The 19,970-nt window shown below is 39.6% G+C and overlaps 1 protein-coding gene across 1 annotated transcript; it reads right to left on the bottom strand.

The window, feature by feature from the left end:
* Positions 1-171: 171 nt before the first annotated feature.
* cplx2l (complexin 2, like) lies at positions 172-19,330 on the bottom strand. Its single transcript, XM_041035987.1, has 4 exons — positions 19,154-19,330; positions 17,468-17,552; positions 4,330-4,508; positions 172-1,872 (listed from the first exon to the last, which is right to left on the bottom strand). The coding sequence occupies exons 2-4, from the start codon at positions 17,496-17,498 to the stop codon at positions 1,681-1,683; spliced, it is 402 nt and encodes a 133-aa protein (XP_040891921.1). The 5' UTR covers positions 17,499-17,552; positions 19,154-19,330; the 3' UTR covers positions 172-1,680.
* Between the last annotated feature and the right edge of the window lie 640 nt (positions 19,331-19,970).

The raw sequence follows: 19,970 nt of genomic DNA on the forward strand, positions 1-19,970 counted from the left end.
ATTTACACATAAGAGCAAGATTAATGGATGGAGCTTGTTGGCTTTTTTTTTTTTCACCTGTCTTATTCAGGGTCTTTTTGAATCCAACCGCACACCACAGAGAAAAGAGGATAACACATTTTTAATGTCTGTGAACAAGGTTTTAAGTTTTTATTGAATCTCAGGCAGAAATATACATGATAATCCTTTATTGCTCATGGCATTCCACGTCACCCGCAGCGACTCATTGTCACCTCTACAACAATAACTAGAAATGAGACAAGCATCTCATCATACCATCTTTTAAAACACTTTGTATTCACTTCACCGTGTATGTGTGTGTGTTTGTAGTGTACCGATTGAAAGTGGTCTCTTTCTCAGGAATCTTGACATGATCCAAAATCCAGACTTGTAGTCCACTTTAATAGTTAATGCTGCTTATTGTAGCTTAAAAATCTTTGACACATATTTTTATTGATTCATACAGTTTCAGCATTCTCTCCCACGCAGTAGATCCTGATAGTAATAGTATATATACTGTAAGTTCTGGTTTTATGGCTGAAAGGTTAAGGTTTGGCTGTTGTATGAGCGGCTACACGGTCATTCTTCATCAAAACAAAGAATCAACAAAAAAAGAAAACCCTGCAAACCTGTATATTAAATTTCCTGAATGCATACATATAATTTTTTTTATTACTGATATTATTAACGGCTATATCGACACGGTAGTGAAAACACACTCAAACTTAGGAGTTATTGCCTTAATATTTTTTTGCATGATAAAGAAGGGGATAAAAGGGGCAGGGAGGTGAGTTTGTACATATTCACACAACGGACTGGTCCAGACAAATGGCATGCAAGACATAAGAAGGACACGCACTGAACAGGGGAATAGAAACATTTTTTAAACACTACGCTACATGAATGTTATTACACTTCGATGTTGGGCACTGTAGGAGTGTTGGGTAAATCGACAATAGGTTTTACAGAGAATGTGTAACACTGTGTGCAAAAAGTTTTACATAAATTTCAGACATGGTCGAACACAAAACAGTAGCTTTAGGAGCACACAACAATAGTCTTTAAATTTCCTTTTTAAAATATGGCTTATCAAGTGATCACTTTTTTTTTTTTAAATTTTAGAGACAGACACGCAGTTAATATAGTAATTTCACATAATATTTTATGATTGTTTGCCCACCTTGAGGCTTCTCATGTAGTCATTTCTTTATGTACAAATTGAGTGAACAGCGTAGTGGACAAGGAGATTATTTTTCAGTGCTGCGAGAGAGCTCTGCAGCTACCACAGAGGAGAGAAAAAGGGAGTTTAAAACTTCACAGACTAGAAGGCTAAACCATCTAACTTTGTGTCTTTAGCCCCTCTCCTGGCTGTTAGCTTCTTAAGTGTAACATAGCTAACGTTAACATCAGACAAGCCAACGTTCACCTGGCCGTTGGATCAGCCCAGCTTAGTCTAATGGCTACAGTTCACACTGTTGGTTCACATCTTATTCATTTCCCCACCATGAAACTCTGATTTGTCCGAACACCTAAAGACCACACCGTATTTTAACTTCATTTTACGCGCTTACATGTGGCTAGTAAAAAAAAAAAAAAAAAAAAAAACCTGATTGAAGCCAACTTTGTGAACGTAGCCTATGAACTAAGCTAGATAATGTTAGCATTAGCTAGCTAGCCAACCTATTTCTTCAACATGTCTTGCAGTGGGCCTGGCAGGTATTTCATCACTGTGTCCATGATGCTTTCCTCTTCCTCCTCGTCACCACAGCCGGCCGGCACGGCCTTCTTGGGTCGGGTCAAGCTTCCGGCTGCAGGCTCCTCCACGGCGGCTGCTGCCTCAGCCTCAGCCTCCTCGCGCTTTTTCAAGCCATACTGATTGTCAAAAGTAGAAATAGAAATATTGGGAAAATAGAAGAGGGAAAGATTCAAATAACATGCAAGTAAAGAAAATTACTAATTGCTGGACACCACAGTCATGTTATGAAACCTAGTTTGATTGATTAGAGCCCCAGGAACGGTGCTGAGCTGTGAGGTGGTTTTCTGCAGTGGCCACTCTAGGTATTGCAACTTTCAGGATCATCACATGACACTCAGAGAAAAACCCAGAAAGCATTTTTTCCATTCAGTCTTTGGAAAGTAGCAGCTTTAAAATGGTGGATACCTTTTTCTGAGCGTCAAAAACCATCTACAATGAGTCTAAGGTAGAATTTTAACCATTTAGTCCAGTGACACCTGCTTTGATTAAATCATTTTATCCCATTCATGTGTGTGAGGAGCCAACAGAAACTCTGCCTGCTTGGCCAATGCATGGTTGATACAACCATTAATTGATTCCAGTGTAAAGCTGAACAAAAATGCCTGCATACATGAATGATATGAAGATCTGCTCCTGTCTCACTTTTCTATTAAGTATGATGGTTAAAACTGTGATAACACAAACCATAATTTCTAAATGCAGTTGCTGTAGATATTTCTGCAATTTCTTTCTCCTTTTGTTAATTCCTAGCTCCAAGTGCGTCATGTGTCCAAGCTGCTGAGTTGTTCTGTCAAAAACATCTATTAATGCCTTGAAAAGCTTGACACCAACTCGTGCTGAATCAGCAGCTCTGCCATGACGTATCATCATAAGCATAGGATGTAATACAGATTGGTGTGTGTGTGTGTGTGCTAATGTAAGGTTAAAAATACTGTGCATTAACGATATAACAAAATATCAGTTAAATTTAGGTTTAACTATAGTGAAGGACAGATTTTAGGTGATGTTATTTGCAAGGTAAACAGGCAGTCTAGTATTTTTAAGTGCCAAGTCTTTCAAACAGGTTTCCCAGTTATGACTCATATGATGATGCAGACACTATTTATAAGAAGGAAACTCATAATTATGATAAATCTGATGAACGTGTCATAATGCGCCTGTACTGCTACTCATCCATCCTACTGAACACTGAACTTCACCCATCCATGGAGCCTTTTCCTAACCCGTTATCTTTTTCTTTCCCTTTGTCTTGTCCCTGTCTGTGTCTATCAACAGAGGACATTTTCAGTGTTCAGACACTGACAGTGCAAGTCAAACATCAGTGGTATGTATTTGACAAAGGCACAGCAGCTTTGGCATTTTTTTCCCACTAAAGCTACATTGAAAAGAGGGAAACTTCATTCCCCATTACCACAGGCAGAATTTTTCAAGCATTTCAGTGTCATTAAGTGTCCCATTTGCTCTGTCGTCTCCCACACCGTGGTTTAAACATGCGGAAAGTCACAGACTTCGGCTATAACATGGAAATTTCTCGCAGTATCTGGCACAATGGGACAGAGCTGTGGAAGAAGCTGACAGAAACCTTTCAGTAACGAGCACTTTGGGAGTTGTTCCTCACTCTCTGTTCTCCTCTGGGAGAACCTAAGGAGAATCAAGGATGTGAGGAGCCAGGGGAGGAGTGCTGCTTTTCATCGCGTTGATTCACAGTATTCCCCTCGGACTTGCCCGACCCACAGATTGCCTGTCTTTCACACTGTCTCTACAGTGAAGTGGTTACACCACAGCCATTACCCTCACAGTCGCCCCCCACAGCCTGACATTTGTGAAGGGAAGAACAAACCCTGTCTGAACGTGAACTAACGCTAACAGTAGCAGAACTCAAAGTGGAGAAAAAACATACGCTTAATACTGACGCAGAATGCTAAAATCATTACTAGATATTGTCTTTAAGACAGAAAGACAATGTATAAATATGCAAAAAAGTGTTTAAGCCTGGACAATGTTGTTGAACAGTGCACCCTGGTTTACAGTTGTACCTAAAGCACTGAATTTCAGTGATCAAGAGATCATCATGGCATGCAGTTTCCATTTCTAAGTCAACCCATTTCTGTCTAAGAATTGTGTGGACTTTTTTTTTTTTTTTTTTAATCGTAGATCCTCATTTTGTTCATCTACTGTTTTCTACTTCTCTCAGCTCTGTGCAGTTCCTTCCTGATCCTCCATTGATCTATTTCATAACATTGGAAAAGGATAAAAATAACATAAAAGCAAACATAGTGTGATAATAGTCTAATTTAAGACACAGGTCTGTCATAAGAAGAGTTTTGCTGTCATGAAGCCAAGATGTGAAGCCTTTAGAAGCTGCATTAACATCAAAAGACAAGACAGCATCCAAAATCAAACCAAACATGGATGTGACAAAATTTTAACAATATAAGTAGTAACAAGAACTGACTGTATGTGATGTGCTTGTTTTTTTTCCCTCCATTTCATTTTCATATTTCTGTGAGCATTCATTGTTAACTGTTAACTAAATTAGTTGGAGAGCCTATTGTCTGTTGTTGTTATTATACCTTATCCCTGATGCCTTGCCTCATCTGTTCCCTCTCAGCCTCCATCTTGGCATATTTGGCCTTCCTCTCCTCCTCCTGCTGCCTCAGCGCCTCCTGTCTCTCCTCCTCTTTCTTCGCTGCATCAGGGTCCTCCTCCTTCTCCTCCCCTCCCAGCATCTTGCCCACATCAGGAGGTCCTCCTGAGAAAAGGAGAGAGAGAGGGAGAGGGAGCGAAAGGAAATAGAGACATGAGACACAATGACAGCTCTAGCAGGCCTCTAGGATTGAGATGTCAAACTACCAAATTAGTCTGTAAGACAGTCAGACAGGTACATGACAAGCAGGTAAATGGTCTCATGGTACTGACAAATATAGAGACAGGTGAAGTTACAAACCTCAGATGGAGTCTTAAGAATATTCTTAAGAAAAGTCAAGGATAAAAACTGCTAATAGCTGTTATTTTATTTTTGTTTGATGTCAAGTTGAGTAACTTTGTCCATTTCCTTTCCAAAGTCATTATAAGGTTCCTTATTTTTCACAGGACTGTATTTTTGCCGGGGTGGAAAAGCTTTTAGGGTTATTCCAGGATGACCTGCGTCACTCTTTTCATTATGCACATATTCCAAACGGTCACAAATACTGAGTCAGGTTATAATCAGCTGCTACTTTGTATGTTGTTGCTGAACATTGCTATAGTCCATATACACTGATTTTACTTAATATATCAGTTGTCACTGTCATTTCTGTATGTATCTTCTTTGTTCTTATTTATTTAACCTATTGTTCTTTGTTTTATTGAATTACTACTTTCTCAAACTCAAGTAGAAACAAATGTTATATATTGTTTTTGTTTTTATTATTTTTTTTAGTGAGTTAGATTTAAATGTTTTTGCAGGACATTTAACATTTACTGTGTTCCTGCTGTTTTGTTTTGTGTTTTTTTTTTTGTCTTCTTTTTTTGCTGATGTCACCAGTCAAATAAATACTGCCTTTGGTGTTAAAGACAAATATCTGACTAAGCAGTTGTTGATGGATGGTGTCTCCATCTTGTTCACAGTCTGATCAGAGACGTTACCCATGCCAGTAAAATGCCAGCATGGTGAGGAAAAAGGAAAAAAGTGGCCTGTAGCTGCTCCTCTTATTCATACCTGAATAGTAATGGTCTCTAAAATCAGGGTTATAGAAACTCTTACTGTCATGTGTCCAAATTTCCCAATGCCGGACAACCCCACCTGTCTGGGGAAAAAAGTGTAAATTGTTCACAATATTTTACTTTTCCATGTTTTATATATTTATTTAACTGTTTATATATATTTACTTAAAGTTTGTCTCCCTGTTTGAAGATCTGTGTGCTGTCCACAAGAACTGTCCACAATTTTAGGAATATAATTTTGATGGAGAAAGTCACTTTATTTCAGTTTCTTTTGTCCTAAAAGTAGTCGCCTCTAAGAATAACAAGTCTATTATCAGACTATAATCTCCACTTACAACTTGTGTTTATAGAATGCAAACTCCTTCTCATTTAAATCCCCAAATTTCCAAAAAGACTGAAGATATGACCTTGGTGTCTTCAATTGTAGCTACAGACCTGATGTTTGGGATCAAACAATAGATAAAGCAATCTGTTTTGTTTCCACAATATTTCTGTTACACTGAGAATCACACAGATAGAAGAGATTGACAGATACTTTCTGTATAATCAATACGATACAAAAAGATGTCTTATGCAAACCTTCTCTTTGTCCCTACAGGAAGTATACATCCTATAAAATAATGTCTTGTGATGACAAGACAGAGAAATGCTGAGTGAGAATGCTGCTGTCACCGAGCATCAATGGAAAAGGGAAAAGATGAAGAGAAAAGCCAGTGGTCTGAAGGATTTGGGCAAAGACTGGAGCAGATGAACTGTGAGGAGGAGGAAAAAAGAAAAGAAGAGGACAAGGGAGATAAGCAGTCTGTATAGTGCAAAAAAAACAAGACATATTTAGGAAAACAAGGCTAGCATGAGGAGAGGGAGAGAATCTGTCAGAAACTATTGAGTCCAATTAGCTGAGCTGTTCCAGTTAGTGGGATTACCCAGCAGTTTCTGTGGGACCAGAGAGAAAGGGGGAGAGAGTGTGACAGCTGAAAAGACGGAGAGGAGGGAAAAAGGGAGGGAGCGGCGAGGGAAACGTGACAAAGAGGAGGGAGGGGAAAAGAAGGGGGAGAAGAAATAAGGTGTAAAGGAAAGAGTGATGGAAAAGGAGAAAAATGGAAGGGAGGGGAAGGATGAGGGGGAGGAGGAGCGGGAGGCAGACAAGGGGCGTCTGAGGAGAGAGAGCAAGCAACCAAGGAAGAAAGACAGAGTACTCCTTCGGTCTGCAGATGCCCCCGGTATCGTTAATATTTTGACTCATCAGCATAATAAAAGTGAACTGCAGCAAAATGCAGACAGATAAAAGAGAGGAGAGATGGAGGAGAAGAAAGGATGAAGTGTAAAGAGATGAGTGCAAGAGCAATGAAGGAGAATGAGAGGGTGTAAAAAGGAAATAAACATCAGAGAAACTGCAGTCTGTAGAAAGAATGGGGGATGGGGGGGCATTTATACAGCTTAATTTGGATGTTTTTCAATTTATACACTTGTGACTAATGCATTTTCTTTCCCTCAAATGATCTTAATCTTTTTAAGTTCTACAAGAGACCTGAAGGAGAAGCAGAAACACCTTTTTTATCTATATGAGAGGTGTTCAGCACCCATTCGTACAAATCTTTTGAGAAATAGTTTGACATTTTGAGAAATATGTTTATTGCTTTTCTTGCTGAAAATTAGATGAAAACATTTATACCACTTTCACTTTCATGTCTGTTGATAAATATGAACCTGAAAACTGCAGAAGGCTGGAAACAAGACTGGAAATAGGGGGAGGAGCTAGTCTGGCTCTGTCCAAAGTTAACAAAATCGTCCTATCAGCACCTCTAAAGACCTCAAATTAGCACTTATATAATGAATATAAAAACTGAAGTGTAAAAACAACATGCTGTGGTTTAATGGCGGTTTTGGACCAGACACCTGTTTCTTGATTGGGCACTTTGACTTCTGGTTACATTGATTTCAGTACCTTTAGACAGAGCCAGACCAGCTCCTCCCCCTATTTCCAGTCTTTATGCTAAGCTAAGCTAACATCTCCTGATTATAACTTTAGACACAACACTACAGACACAAGAGTGGTATTGATCTTTCCATCTCAATCTCGGCAACAAAGAAAGAGTGTTTCCAAAAATGTCTGTCACTTTTAAAAACTTTACATCCAAGTGATGAACAAAGTCAAACTACAGAAACTTAAATAGGTGCTCTCTGGGAACTGCAGTGCACACCACAGCAGTGAGGTTGAAATTATACTCCAGCAGCAAAGATGGAAAGTGAATTCAAAAAAAAAAAAAAAAAAAAGCTACAACAACAGAACAACAATCGATCAGTCACACTAATGAGGCACTTAGATGTAACTGAAAGTGACAGAGAGAGAAAGTGAGAAATCCAAAGTAAACTGAGGTATCGACGTTTGACAAACGGCACTGAGAAGCTGACATCGCAATATCTGTCCAACCATGACGCATTATCTTTGTTTCATGAAAGTGTGTGTGTGTATGTGTGAGAGAGGACAGTGAGAAAGAGAGGGAGAGCTAATAGGGCTAAAGTGCATATACAGCAAGTGTCCCTATATGCACATGTGGGTATAAATAACTGATTAGTTCCATTTTGGGCACGCACGTGTGAGTTGTGTGGTTGTGCAATTGTGCTTCATGTGTTTGAATGTACTCGTACACATATACTCATCCACATATAAGCATGTGGATGCGTATTATGTATGGAAAATATCTGGTGTGACTTTGCATTAATGCTAACATTTACATTCAAACTGTTTTCTACATAATGGTTTATATCTTACGCTATTGTGGACAGATTATATGCAACTTTAATCACCAGCCACCCTGCCTCCGTATATATACACACTGTATAGATGCTACTGGACTACTGTATCTTAATTGCGTTGCTAGGAAACAGCTTGGATCCAAGATTATTTCCTGTCATTCGATGATACTGGCAATCGCCAATGATTTAAAATTGGACCAATTAAGAATGAGTGTTTGCCGCAGAGAAACAGGTAAACTATTCATTGTAACACCAATTTTGAATATCCCTGATTCATCCAGATTTCACAGAGAGTAAGAGATTATCTGACATACTGCAAGCAGGATTCAGGATCAGCTCATGAGCCCAGTGCCTGAATTATCTCTATCAATAGAGCCCATGTAAACACTGCTATTGAATCCTGTAAATGGAGCAATGACTCACAACTAGCTAAGCCTCATTGTCAAATGATTTTAATTTTTTTTTTTTTCACCATGCGCGGCCTAGAAAAAGCCCTCCAGTACCTCTTTTACACTGAGCCAAGCCAAAACAAACTTGGTCTGGTTTCACAAAATCTTATTAGCTTATTGGGATCGTCTTTGTTCAAATGTAAAAAAGAGGATCCTGGGAGACAAAGCCTTGAGTTATATTGAGCTACGATCCCGGCTCCTACTTTGTGAGCGATACAGCAGTGTCCTTTTAAAGCAGAATAATTCTATTAAGCTCTCAGGCATCACATAAGCTGTATCGAGCTATGTTTGAGCGTTTTTGATTAAAGTGTCTTCACACTTTAGCCTTGCACACTGTATTAGGCTGTTGTAGTTGTTGGAACGACATTCAATATATAAACTAATAAAAGCTTGTAATGGAAATCTGACAGGTTGGCCTTTAGCCTCCTTTTATGTTTTTTGTATAATCCACATTACGATAGATGAGTCAACATTAGTACAAAGAGGCACTTGGCAAATGCCAGTTTATTATCTATGAACGTTTTTACACGTTTGTATGGGATTTGACTTATAGGCTAATTAAAATGGCAATGCAAGGCTGAGTTCAGTAAGTCTACTACTCATCCCGTACACGACAATGCCTGTGAATAAACGAAACACAGAGATCATATCCAATATAAAATCAACAGATTCCAGGCCTTTTTGACCACCTGCCAAATTCATCGTTTTAAGACAGTTTCACGTGGCAGCAATCGCATTCTAAATTTGCCAACAGAGGTAAAGTTATATTATAATTCTTTCCTCAATAAATGGAAATTTCTTCTCTTTTTAGATAAAAGGTGCCATCGATCTAATGCTTTTCCTTCTGAAAGAAAGAAAGTCTTTGCTAAATCTTTATTAAATCCAAAGTCTTGCGGCAAAGCGGGAAAGAAGACTAACCTTAGCTAACTCTCCCAGTGCTTGAACTTTTGACAGCATCAGATAAACAGTACTTATCTGCTCTTTTCCCACTGAAGGTTCTCAGGCAAATCCCCCTCTAAATCCAAAGTGTGGTGAGAAAGAGGATGAGTTTAAAGATCTAGGTTTGGCCTTCAGGACAGAAACCATTGTATCAACACAGCTTATTTCACAGCAGAAAAAAAAAAAAAAACGTGGCAGGGGAAAAACTGGTAGAAAAGGAGGAGAAAGTGTGATCAGTGTTGTTCCACTACTTCTTTATTCTCTAATTGGCGGCAGCTGTGCTTTGAATCAGCTTAAATTTTCCTCAGGTGGAACAGCGCTGCACAATGTAAATTGTCCTCTTGAGCTGCAGTTCAAGAAATATAGGTTGTTTGGGAGCAATGTAATTTCTTTTATATTGAAAGGCTGTTGTGCTAGAGTTTCTTTTTAATTTAGTCAGACAATTTCTCAGCAGTTTCAACACAACACAACCACCACTTGACCTGAGAATTTAAGTACCAAGTGGTTTGATTTTACCACTGACATGGAGAACACCTACAATAAAAATGACCAACCCCAGTTTCCACCATAAAAGTTTGGGGTTCACCACAGCAGCTCCACGATAAACTTGCTGACATGTGGTCAGAATGTCAGCACTGTGACATACAATGTCCATCAGGACAGCCCTATTTTTGACAGATTCTGCTGTCCAGATCGCTTTGCAGATTGCCAACCTGTCTTTTTGCGGCTCAGGACTGGCTGACACCTCAGCAGTGGGTTACAGTGTGTCTCAGCTGTCCACAGAATACTCAAGAGGAGAGAGCTTCCTGTGTCTCTGGCTCTCCCATCAGTCTAATATGCATTATGGAGTGAATATGACAGTTGTCAATCCAGCAGCCAGCAACACATGTCATTGCTGTGATGAGGTCTACAATACTCCTGTCTAGATGCCAGTTTTTTTGAGTGGGCTGCACGTCTTCAGCTCATTTTTCTGACTGGAGAGGGTGATAGTGATGTGTTTGCGTTCGACACAGATAGTCAAGAGGAGCATTATAACCTGACCAGTCTGCCACTTTCTATCTTTGCAATGTTCAAACTTTAACTAGAGACTACTGCTGCAGGCTACAGGCTAGTCGCCTGGTAGGCATTTGAATGTGACACCTACTTCATTCAAATGCAAGAAAAATGTTCATGTTAATAAGTCATTTAATCTAGTCTAGGTATTTTTTTTAATCTCCTAGTGGCCGGGTTTGAAGGTACCCTATGAAGATTTTGACCCAATGCATTAGAGCAGTGGTTTTACAAGTGGATCTCAAGCACATGGACAATGAGATACAGTTGGCGGTGTTAACATTGTAGCACACAGCAATGCTCCAACAAAGGCAGGAAAGAAGAAGACTACAAGCAAGTAAACATGGATGTAAACAAAGCAGGCTTGTCCATCAGTACAACACTTTGATCCTGATTATTCTCAGGTTCTATGACATGTGATCCACATAGGATGACTGGATGATCAGAGAATCAGAAAAGGTTTTGGTAACTTTCTAACCTTTTGCTATGTGTAGTGTAAATTTCCTCTTAGTATATGTTTAAAAGAAAACTTTCACAACATGTTCTAATACAAATAGCCTTTCCTCTCCATGTCTTGCTGTCTGTCAGCCTCTCTCTCGCCGTTCGTGACTTCGATGGTTGAATTTGTTATTTATGGAATCTGGGCATACTGTCAAATGCACGTGCAGACTGTGCACTCAAGCTCAAGGTCAATTTGATGAACTGAATTTGATTTGCTGGAGTAGCACACAAGAAGATGGGGAAGTGTGTTTGTTTGTGTGTGCATGTGTCAGCGATAACCCAGTCAAGCAATGAAGACCTGATTCCTTCAGTCAATCACATTAGAGTCCTGATAAATGGGATTATCTGTACTTCGAGGAGTTGAGGTGAAGGAGGAACATCTCAAGGTGTCTTCTTTCTTTATTTCACCTCAAACAGTGCAGTTATGTTAAAACATGGGAGCTGTGGTAGTTACATGCAAGAGAGAACAAAAAATGTTACGGTAGCCTTGTTAAAATTATTTTACTTGCTCATTTTACTTTTACTTATATTTACTTATATTTACTACATATAAAATATATAGTTTCGTATTTTGATTTGCTTTTGTCTTGTGTTTGTTTTGTTTTTAATTTCCTAAAACAGCGGGGTAGTGTAGCAGATGTTTCTCATGTGTAAATAGTATTTGTTGGAGGATTAATACACATTTTGTGTCCCAGTGAGTATTGACAGCAGCAGGACAATGTGGGACTGACTCAGAATAAACCACAGTGTCCATGTTCATTGTCACGAAGGACCATGTCACCCAGTGCAACTGTTAGTAGGAACACTTCCTTGTTGTTTTTGGTATTTGTTGACAATAAGAAAAATATGGAACATTGTTAGCCTTGTCCTTTAATTTCTCAAAAACAGGGCTCAACAGCTACGCTCTGGGTTCAGCAGCCTTTCAATATCACAGAAAGTAACATTAGCTGCTTTGCTAATTCTGTATGTAAACCAGAACAAGCAGTTATCAAGAAATAATGCATGACATTGAGCATTGTGAGGTCTTCTCTACTTCTGTCTTTTAGCCTTTGCAAGTTGACAAAGTTTCAAAAATACCTTTTACAAGCACACCATTTTTGCACCGTTTTGCAAAATAATAATAAAAACAAAAACAAAACAAAAAACATTGAGTTTGTACTGGGAACTTCCACTGTCAGTGTAGCCTCCAAAAGCATTAAAAGTTAAATATGTTTTGTTTTTCGTTTGAGTCTGTCACAAAGCTCTAGTCAGGACTAAGCCATTCACTGTCATGAGCTATTTTAAGTTTCACCAACACAATACGCTGTTCTAAGAAGTCATAAAGTGTCTTATCCAGAGAGCATATTTTCATTTTACCACTTCTGGCTCAGAGAAAAGATGAGTCAGTGATCCTATTCATGTCTGCATCTTCATTTAGATGTCCAAAATAAGAACTGCTTTGTTAAGCACAACACACCTAGGTATCCATGTCTGTACCTTATCAATATCAAGGGTCTAAGGATAGACCCTTGACATTGATAAGGAAAAACTCAACAAATAAATCCTCTAAACATGGCTTAATAAAAGGATAGCTCCTTTTATTAGAATGCTAAACATTACAAATTATTGTCGAATTCAAATCAGTGATTTACTGTGGTTAGGATGTGCAAAATGTAAGAATAGCTCAGGAGTGCCAGACCCTCTTTGTTCCTGTAGCAGACTGATTTCCCACTTTGGCAAACCACACATTAGTTAATCAGGCAAAATGAGACAAAAGCTAAATGTTTGTTAATTTGGTAATTAAATTTTGACATTGATTTAGAGGCTGCACCACTGACTTTTCTACTGATATAGTTAAGGTCTGACTGGTGCCTGAGCTTCTTACCTTGGGACTAATGCCTACCTCACTTTACAGCCCCCTATTTTGTCAAACTTGCCTCAAATTAACTAGGAGTTAAGAAGTGCTGAGTCAGCACTGAACCACTCAGGTGCAAGATCAATCAATGCACAAGGAAACCACTGTGATTCCTGAATTTAAAGTTGAGTGAGGGCTTGTTTCATGGCTCCCAAATAACAACAGTTAATGACTGATAATAAACTTAATCTACAAACTGTAGCCTATGGAGCTAGAGGTACAGGAATGTTTTTAATTTCAAACCTGCTTCACCTACAAGTTAACATCGTTCAATATTAGTTAATGGTTACATAAAAGAGGTATTCGTTGCATCAGCAGTACTCTGTTTTGTGGGCTGGGTAGAATTGTTTTACAAAAGGCCAATTAGAGAGATATAGCCTACTGCGCCTTTTTTTAAAGCTTAAAGTTGAATTGTTAATGAAGACAGTGAGATGCACCTTTATTCCTTTTGTCCAGAAACATTCTCACACTATGGGAAAACAGTATTATAATATTAGTGATAGTAGTTTAGTAGTTTATTCTTGGTCTTTGGATCAATATAAGACAAAATAATCTCACATTAAGGGCCACTTTTATCTTTAACAGCTAAATAACATATAAAACCAATTTCAACCCTTCCCACTTTTCTATTGTATTAATAATGAAAACATTATTGTATTACATATTATATTCATAATAAAAAAAAGTGCTGCAGCTTTTTTGGGTACCTGCAAGTTACTTTGTTCTGGTGTCATGACAATGCAAAAACACTGGATGCCATGCACTGTAACTTTACAGAAAACTATGCAGGAACACTTGCTAAAATTGTCACTGAGGAAAAGTACATCCAACAAACATCCCGACGGCAGATGTATAGCTCCGGATTAGATGCTGAGTCATCACAGTTAAACATCGCTCTGTTTTTATCTGCAACCAGAGAAGCCTTGGAGGATCAGTTAATGCATTGGCAGCATTGTCGCTTTTACAGAGACTCTCATCCAGACGCTCATCACCTTTCATACTCAGCAAAACACTTAGTGACAGAAGTCCACACCCAAACAGGACTAAATGCTAATGTCAGCTTGTTAGCACGCTCACAGTGACAATACTAACATGCTTATCTTTAGCTAGTATAATGTTCACCGTGTTCACCATCTTAGTTATTAAGATGTTAATGTTAACATGTTAATAGTTGCCAACAGACGGGTTTCTGAGCGACCTCATCAGTGAGATGTGTGCACCGTTACTGGGCAGAACCCAAAATGAGAGTTTCTGAGGAGATCGACACAAAAAGTTGTTTTTGTGACTTAAACTGCGCAAACTGCAGAAGTAATGAGAGGAAAATGTCCATTATCTCAAGAAGGAAACCTGCTTGTTATGTCAGAGTGTAGAATTACCTGTTAGCGGTGGATGGTTTTGCACTGAAACTGCAGGAATAAATGTTTTAAGGTCAGACAGCTCACATTGTTACCGTGTGTTTAAGCCTGTTTAATGAATATTGCTAAGACTGTGTTTGACATGTTTAGAGTTTCACTTTGGGAATCACTGACAGCTGACAGGGGACCAAAGTGAAGGCTTTGGATCAAAAATATGTCACGATGTTGTGCTTATAATTTTAAGAGGCATGCAGATTCTCTTTTGAGTCCTGAGATCCTGTGGCTGATCAATAATGATGATTAAATCCTGTATTGACACAGTTCATCAGGAGCTCTGCCTGCCTGTTTACACTGCACTCATCTCTAGGACGCGTGTTTGCTGTGTTTGTTATATTTTGAGGAAAAAGCAGGATTTTCATACATGAGCGTGATGGTATACTCTTAAATTGTGCGGCAGCAAACAGCATGACAATGTTGACAATCTTTTTTTATGCTTACGTTAAACCTGTGCTGTAACGTTTTTAGACACACACAGGTCATTTCTCTCTACCTGTGGAGCTAATTTTGTGTATAGCTTGATTTAGCACAATCACTGCTATAGCTGTCGTTTCTCACTTCGTCACATTTTTTCGTCACATACAAATTCACCTCTAAACAGCAATTTCACAGGCTTCCAGAAAGCTGCTTTATTAACAATGAAAATATCCATATGTAAGCTGTTATGACATTGTGGAAACGTTGTTTTCTACCACAATGCAGCTGTTTGTAAAATGGAAACCTGTCTATTAGCACTTAAAGAAAAAGTACAGCTGAGGCTGATGGTATGGTCATTGGTTTTGTAGGTATTTGGTCATAAACCAATTTGCTGGACCAACTGAAATTTTGACCTGATGACAGCACTGGTGAAAAGATGAGGGTTATTATAATCTGTCATGAGGGGAACATGCATGTCTGAACCAAATTTCCTAGGGATCTGTCCAATAGTTGGTGAGATATTTTACTCAAAACAACAAATGTCAACCTCATGGTGGAGCTAGAGGCAAAGTCTTGAATGTCTGTGGGCAATTTCATGGCAATCCATTAGGTAGTTTTTGAGATATAAAGATACATAGATACATGTGAAGATATATAGATACAAAGTGGTGGACTGATTGATCAACATTGCCACGCTGACCCACGCTGTTGGTGTGGCTAATAAAAATGGTGGTAATTCTCTTTGTTAGTTAGACACAGGGGAACGTGTTAATCTTGTTTTTTTGCCATTATTTGATAGTTGACAGTGAAGACACACAGGAAACGTGAGAAGGGACAAAGGAGGGTGACATATAACAGTTGTCCTCGCCTGGAATCAAACCTGGGACTTTATGCAGCATAGAGATTCCCAATAATGCAGCTTAATTGATTAAGGAATATTTCACCAACATTGATGTATTGATTGACAGCCTCTGGCACTTGGAGTGATAGCTTAGCTGATTGATTAGCTGGCTAATTGGTTTGTTTCATTATCTGATTTTTTTTTTTTTTTTTTTTTTTTGCCCCCACAGGGAGTTTTAGTGATCAACACAGCAGTCAGCAGTTTTGTGGACATTTCTGTGGAAAGAGGTCACTGTGTCCCAGTCAGTAAATCTGGACCAGAACCAAAGGATTCCTTTAACGAATGCAGAAATGCATTGACAGCAGAATGATCACCCCGAAAGACATTTTAATCGATTATTAGACACAGATACCTGTGCATTACCAAACTTGGATGTTTTTTTCACTCTCTCAACCTTTTCCACGTACACAAATATCTATACTCTAAAGCAGGCCTGTGCAGGCTCCATAATTTATCTTGCCTGGAGATACACACACACACACACACACACACTGTCCTATAGAGTATCTATAAAACATCTCTCCAGCACAGGCATAGTACGGACACACAAACGCAAGCAAACACCCACACTGTCAAATGCATTCCCAAAGTCCGCAGGCAGAGTGCAGACTGATTTCAGCGTAGTAAAGCCTGCATCCAATGCATTGCAGTTGATTTAAGAATTCATGGCGCGGACACGAGCCACAGCAGCTATGCAGAACGAGGCAGCGCTTGCATCCCCTGCATTCCAATGAGGCTCTGCTTCAGCTCCACATCCCAACTGTAACCACCCAACACCTCTATAACCTGGACAACAACAGCTCAGCATCATGGGCACCACTGACCAGTATGTGTGTGCGGAGCTGCTACAGTATAACTACTGGTGCCACTTTCCTGCCTTTCCCCTTGAAGCTACAGCTGACAAGGAGGATGAATTACAGGGCTATAATGAGGACTAATTAGGGGGCAAATAATAGCTAAGATAATATTCTAAAGGATAATACCTGAAGGCTTTAAAGGACAAAAGTCTCATGAAAAAAATATTAGTCATAGTTCTTGGCAAAATAGCCCGTCACTATCTCTCTTGCCTCAAATGTTGCCAGCAGTTTGCTTAAAAAAAAGAACTGTTTTTTTGGTTAATAGTTTTATCAGAACATTTTAAGGATTGGGCCAGCCTTCCTCGTGCCTACAAGCTCAAAAATGCATAAAGATCAACCTAGAAATAAGGCTGCTGCTGTCCTGAGAAGGTGACATTTTAGAGATACAAGGTTTTCAACTGACAGGAGAATTATTAGTATGTGTACTGGTGCTGCTGTTCTATTTCATCTGCAGCAGTCCTCCTACTTGTAGGGAATCACTGGTTATTCAGACACCTTTTCTGCAAAAGCAGAAATGTGGAGCAACAAACCATGAACAGGTTTCTATAATCCTGATCGTGGCGTTTTCAAAGACTTGGCCAACAGGACGTCAAGTCGCATCCTGCCCTGAGATATTTTTAAGATGGATGCAGAGATAAAGAAAGAGGGAATGTGTAGCTAACATCTGAAATTAGTAGTCTGGTGCAGGATGGATTATCGCTTCCCAGTGTCCCCCGTAACTACCAGGCCAGAACTAGAACAGTACTGCTGCCACTGCTGCTAAACATCCCTTTAAATCCTTTACACTGCAGTGCTGTTAAATCAACCTCCAGCCGAGCAGACTACTCACCTCCCAGCGCAGCTTTCATTACAAAATTCATGATGAAGCAGTTCTGTGTTCTCTTCCTTCACTGGTCACGTTATCAGGGACAGACCTGCAGCCAGGGGACAGAATACACAAGCTGTGACTGTATGAATACCACTGTTAGGACACGCAGTTTCACTCCAGCGGGTTTCATATGCAAGAGTTTGATGGGATGGGGGAGGAGGATGATGATGATGATGATGATGTGGCTCAATTTGGACACGAAACAACCGTCACACGGAGATTCTTGTTTGGCACAGAACCACAAGACAAAAAAAAGCATATTTTTACAGTATTCCCAATATCTTCGTAAACGTTAGAGAACTTTAATTCTACTTCCTGAGTAGTACAAATGTATGTCTTAAACACCCACAAAATGTGATCAGCTTTATTCCAAGGAACAAAAGAAAGGTGACTAAACTGGGTTGAGATGGCTTTACCCTCCAGTGCCACACCGTGTCCTGAGTTTTGTCGAGGCACCTGCGCCCTCGATTCACAACCACACTCCATCTTGAGTGGATTTATGCTGACGCTGCCTGACTGTCTGTGATGTGTCCTCATGGAAATGACACCAAGAATAAACTAAAAACAGGAGGGGGGTGAGGGGGCAAACAAAGACAGGGTCAAAGATGAGCAAGTGGAGACATGGTTTGCGTTAGTACAAGAGCCTTTGAGAGCATTACCTCACTCAATCTGCAAGAGCGTTAGAAGAATACAATGGGGAGGTTTTTTTTTTCTGAAGATGCTCTGCTTTCCTACAATATCTCACAGTGCATCTATGGCTCTCATGTGTGAGTTTAGGCATTATGACATTTTATTCCTTATGTTATTGCTATAATCATTCTGATGTGTCCCTCTTGGGGTTTATAGTGAGTCAGGACACTCAATAGTGAATTTATAATAACTTTAACTGCCATGTTTCTATAACACTGCTGCTGGTACTTGTTCCCGAGGTGCTCAATTGTGAGTTTACAGACCTTAGAGTATTTGATGGTAATCAAACATATTATGGCATCCTTGTAATATTTCTATATTTCTGTGGGAGTACAGCTCCAAACCGAGCTAAAAGCTCCTTAATAGCGACCTTAATACACTTCGTTTTTTTTTTTTCTTTTTTTGTTGTTGTTTTTTTTTTTATTCTTTTCACGACCTAATAAACCCACGGGTATTTTGCTGCATTTTAACAGCATCCCTCTGCCATTGCAGAACAGCCAAGCAGAAAAAAAAATCTCCTGACAACTTGCTGCACTCATTATAGCGCTTTTTCGTCCGCGGGTCATTTTCATTCGCCCAAAGTCGACTCTGCACCAGCCGAGCGTCTTTAAATCATTTCCTGCTTCCCCTTCCTCTTCACCATCATCTGCAGCAGCATCAGTTTCTCCTCACATGAACCCTTGTAGTATTAAGTCGCTGCTCCTGGTGCGATGCAGCATTTCGGCGCAGTTACAGTAGTGTAGCCTACAGTATATGTACTCTGTGTTCAATTTATTTCTGCACCCACTGTTCCCTGCACATGCCGTCTTCAGAAGTCAGCGCGTTATATGCACATTAGGCTGTGTGAGCAAGCATCAGCATTTTTCACCAAGTGCACGAACCTATCTCCATCCCCTGTCCCGTACAGTAAAGCTGCACACCAGCATCTCTGTCTAAGGTTGTTCGGACATCGTTTACCTTGTTTTGATCCTCCTCCAAGTCTTTATCCTCTCCGGGGGGGAGAAAAAAAAAGAAAAGCCTCGTCGCAGTGTTACAACCACCTTTATTTTTCGCCTTCAGCGGGGTGAAAGAACACACAAGTTGTGCCTCTGATAGGAGGGATTGTGCCTCTCTCTGGCTCTCAGTTTGCAGACATGCCGGTTGTGTCAGAGTCAGGCTGCAGCGGCGGAGGAAGAGGCTGTATTCCTGCAGGAGGAGATGAGAGCATGCAGAGGGAGAGAGGGGGAGGGAGGGAGCGCATGAATGCAATATCACCTAAGCGAAGGTTCTGTTTAGTTTTCAACAATTCAACAGAAAAGATGTGAAACATTAGAAAGGTACTCTAGAGCCTCTAAGTGGGCCCCAGAAAACTTCTGCAACTTAATGATCGCAACAAAAGAAAACACGCTACAAAAAAAAAAAAAAAAACATCAAATCAGCATTTTCATGAGATTTGTCTTCATATCCACACAGTTATTAATTTACTGGTTCATTAATCTAGAGCCTGTAAGGTTCAAGATTGCTTTTACTGTGTCCTGAAAGAGAAAAAAAAAACGTGTTTATTCTGTTAAATATACATACACTGTAAAATGTACATGCAGCATGCACCATTAAAGCACCATAGTTAGATTTATTTTGTTACTAGGGGGCAGCAGAACAGATTGTTAGCACAACTTTGACATACTGTAAGCAAAGTTGCAGCGAATGTGTTAGCAAACAGTTGAATGTTTACATATCCAGCCCATGCAGAGAAACATTAGTATTCTTTTGGAGTTATGCTTCCACCCAACAACCA

This window comes from Toxotes jaculatrix, chromosome 4, assembly GCF_017976425.1.
Source record: "Toxotes jaculatrix isolate fToxJac2 chromosome 4, fToxJac2.pri, whole genome shotgun sequence".
Lineage (NCBI taxonomy): Eukaryota > Metazoa > Chordata > Actinopteri > Toxotidae > Toxotes > Toxotes jaculatrix.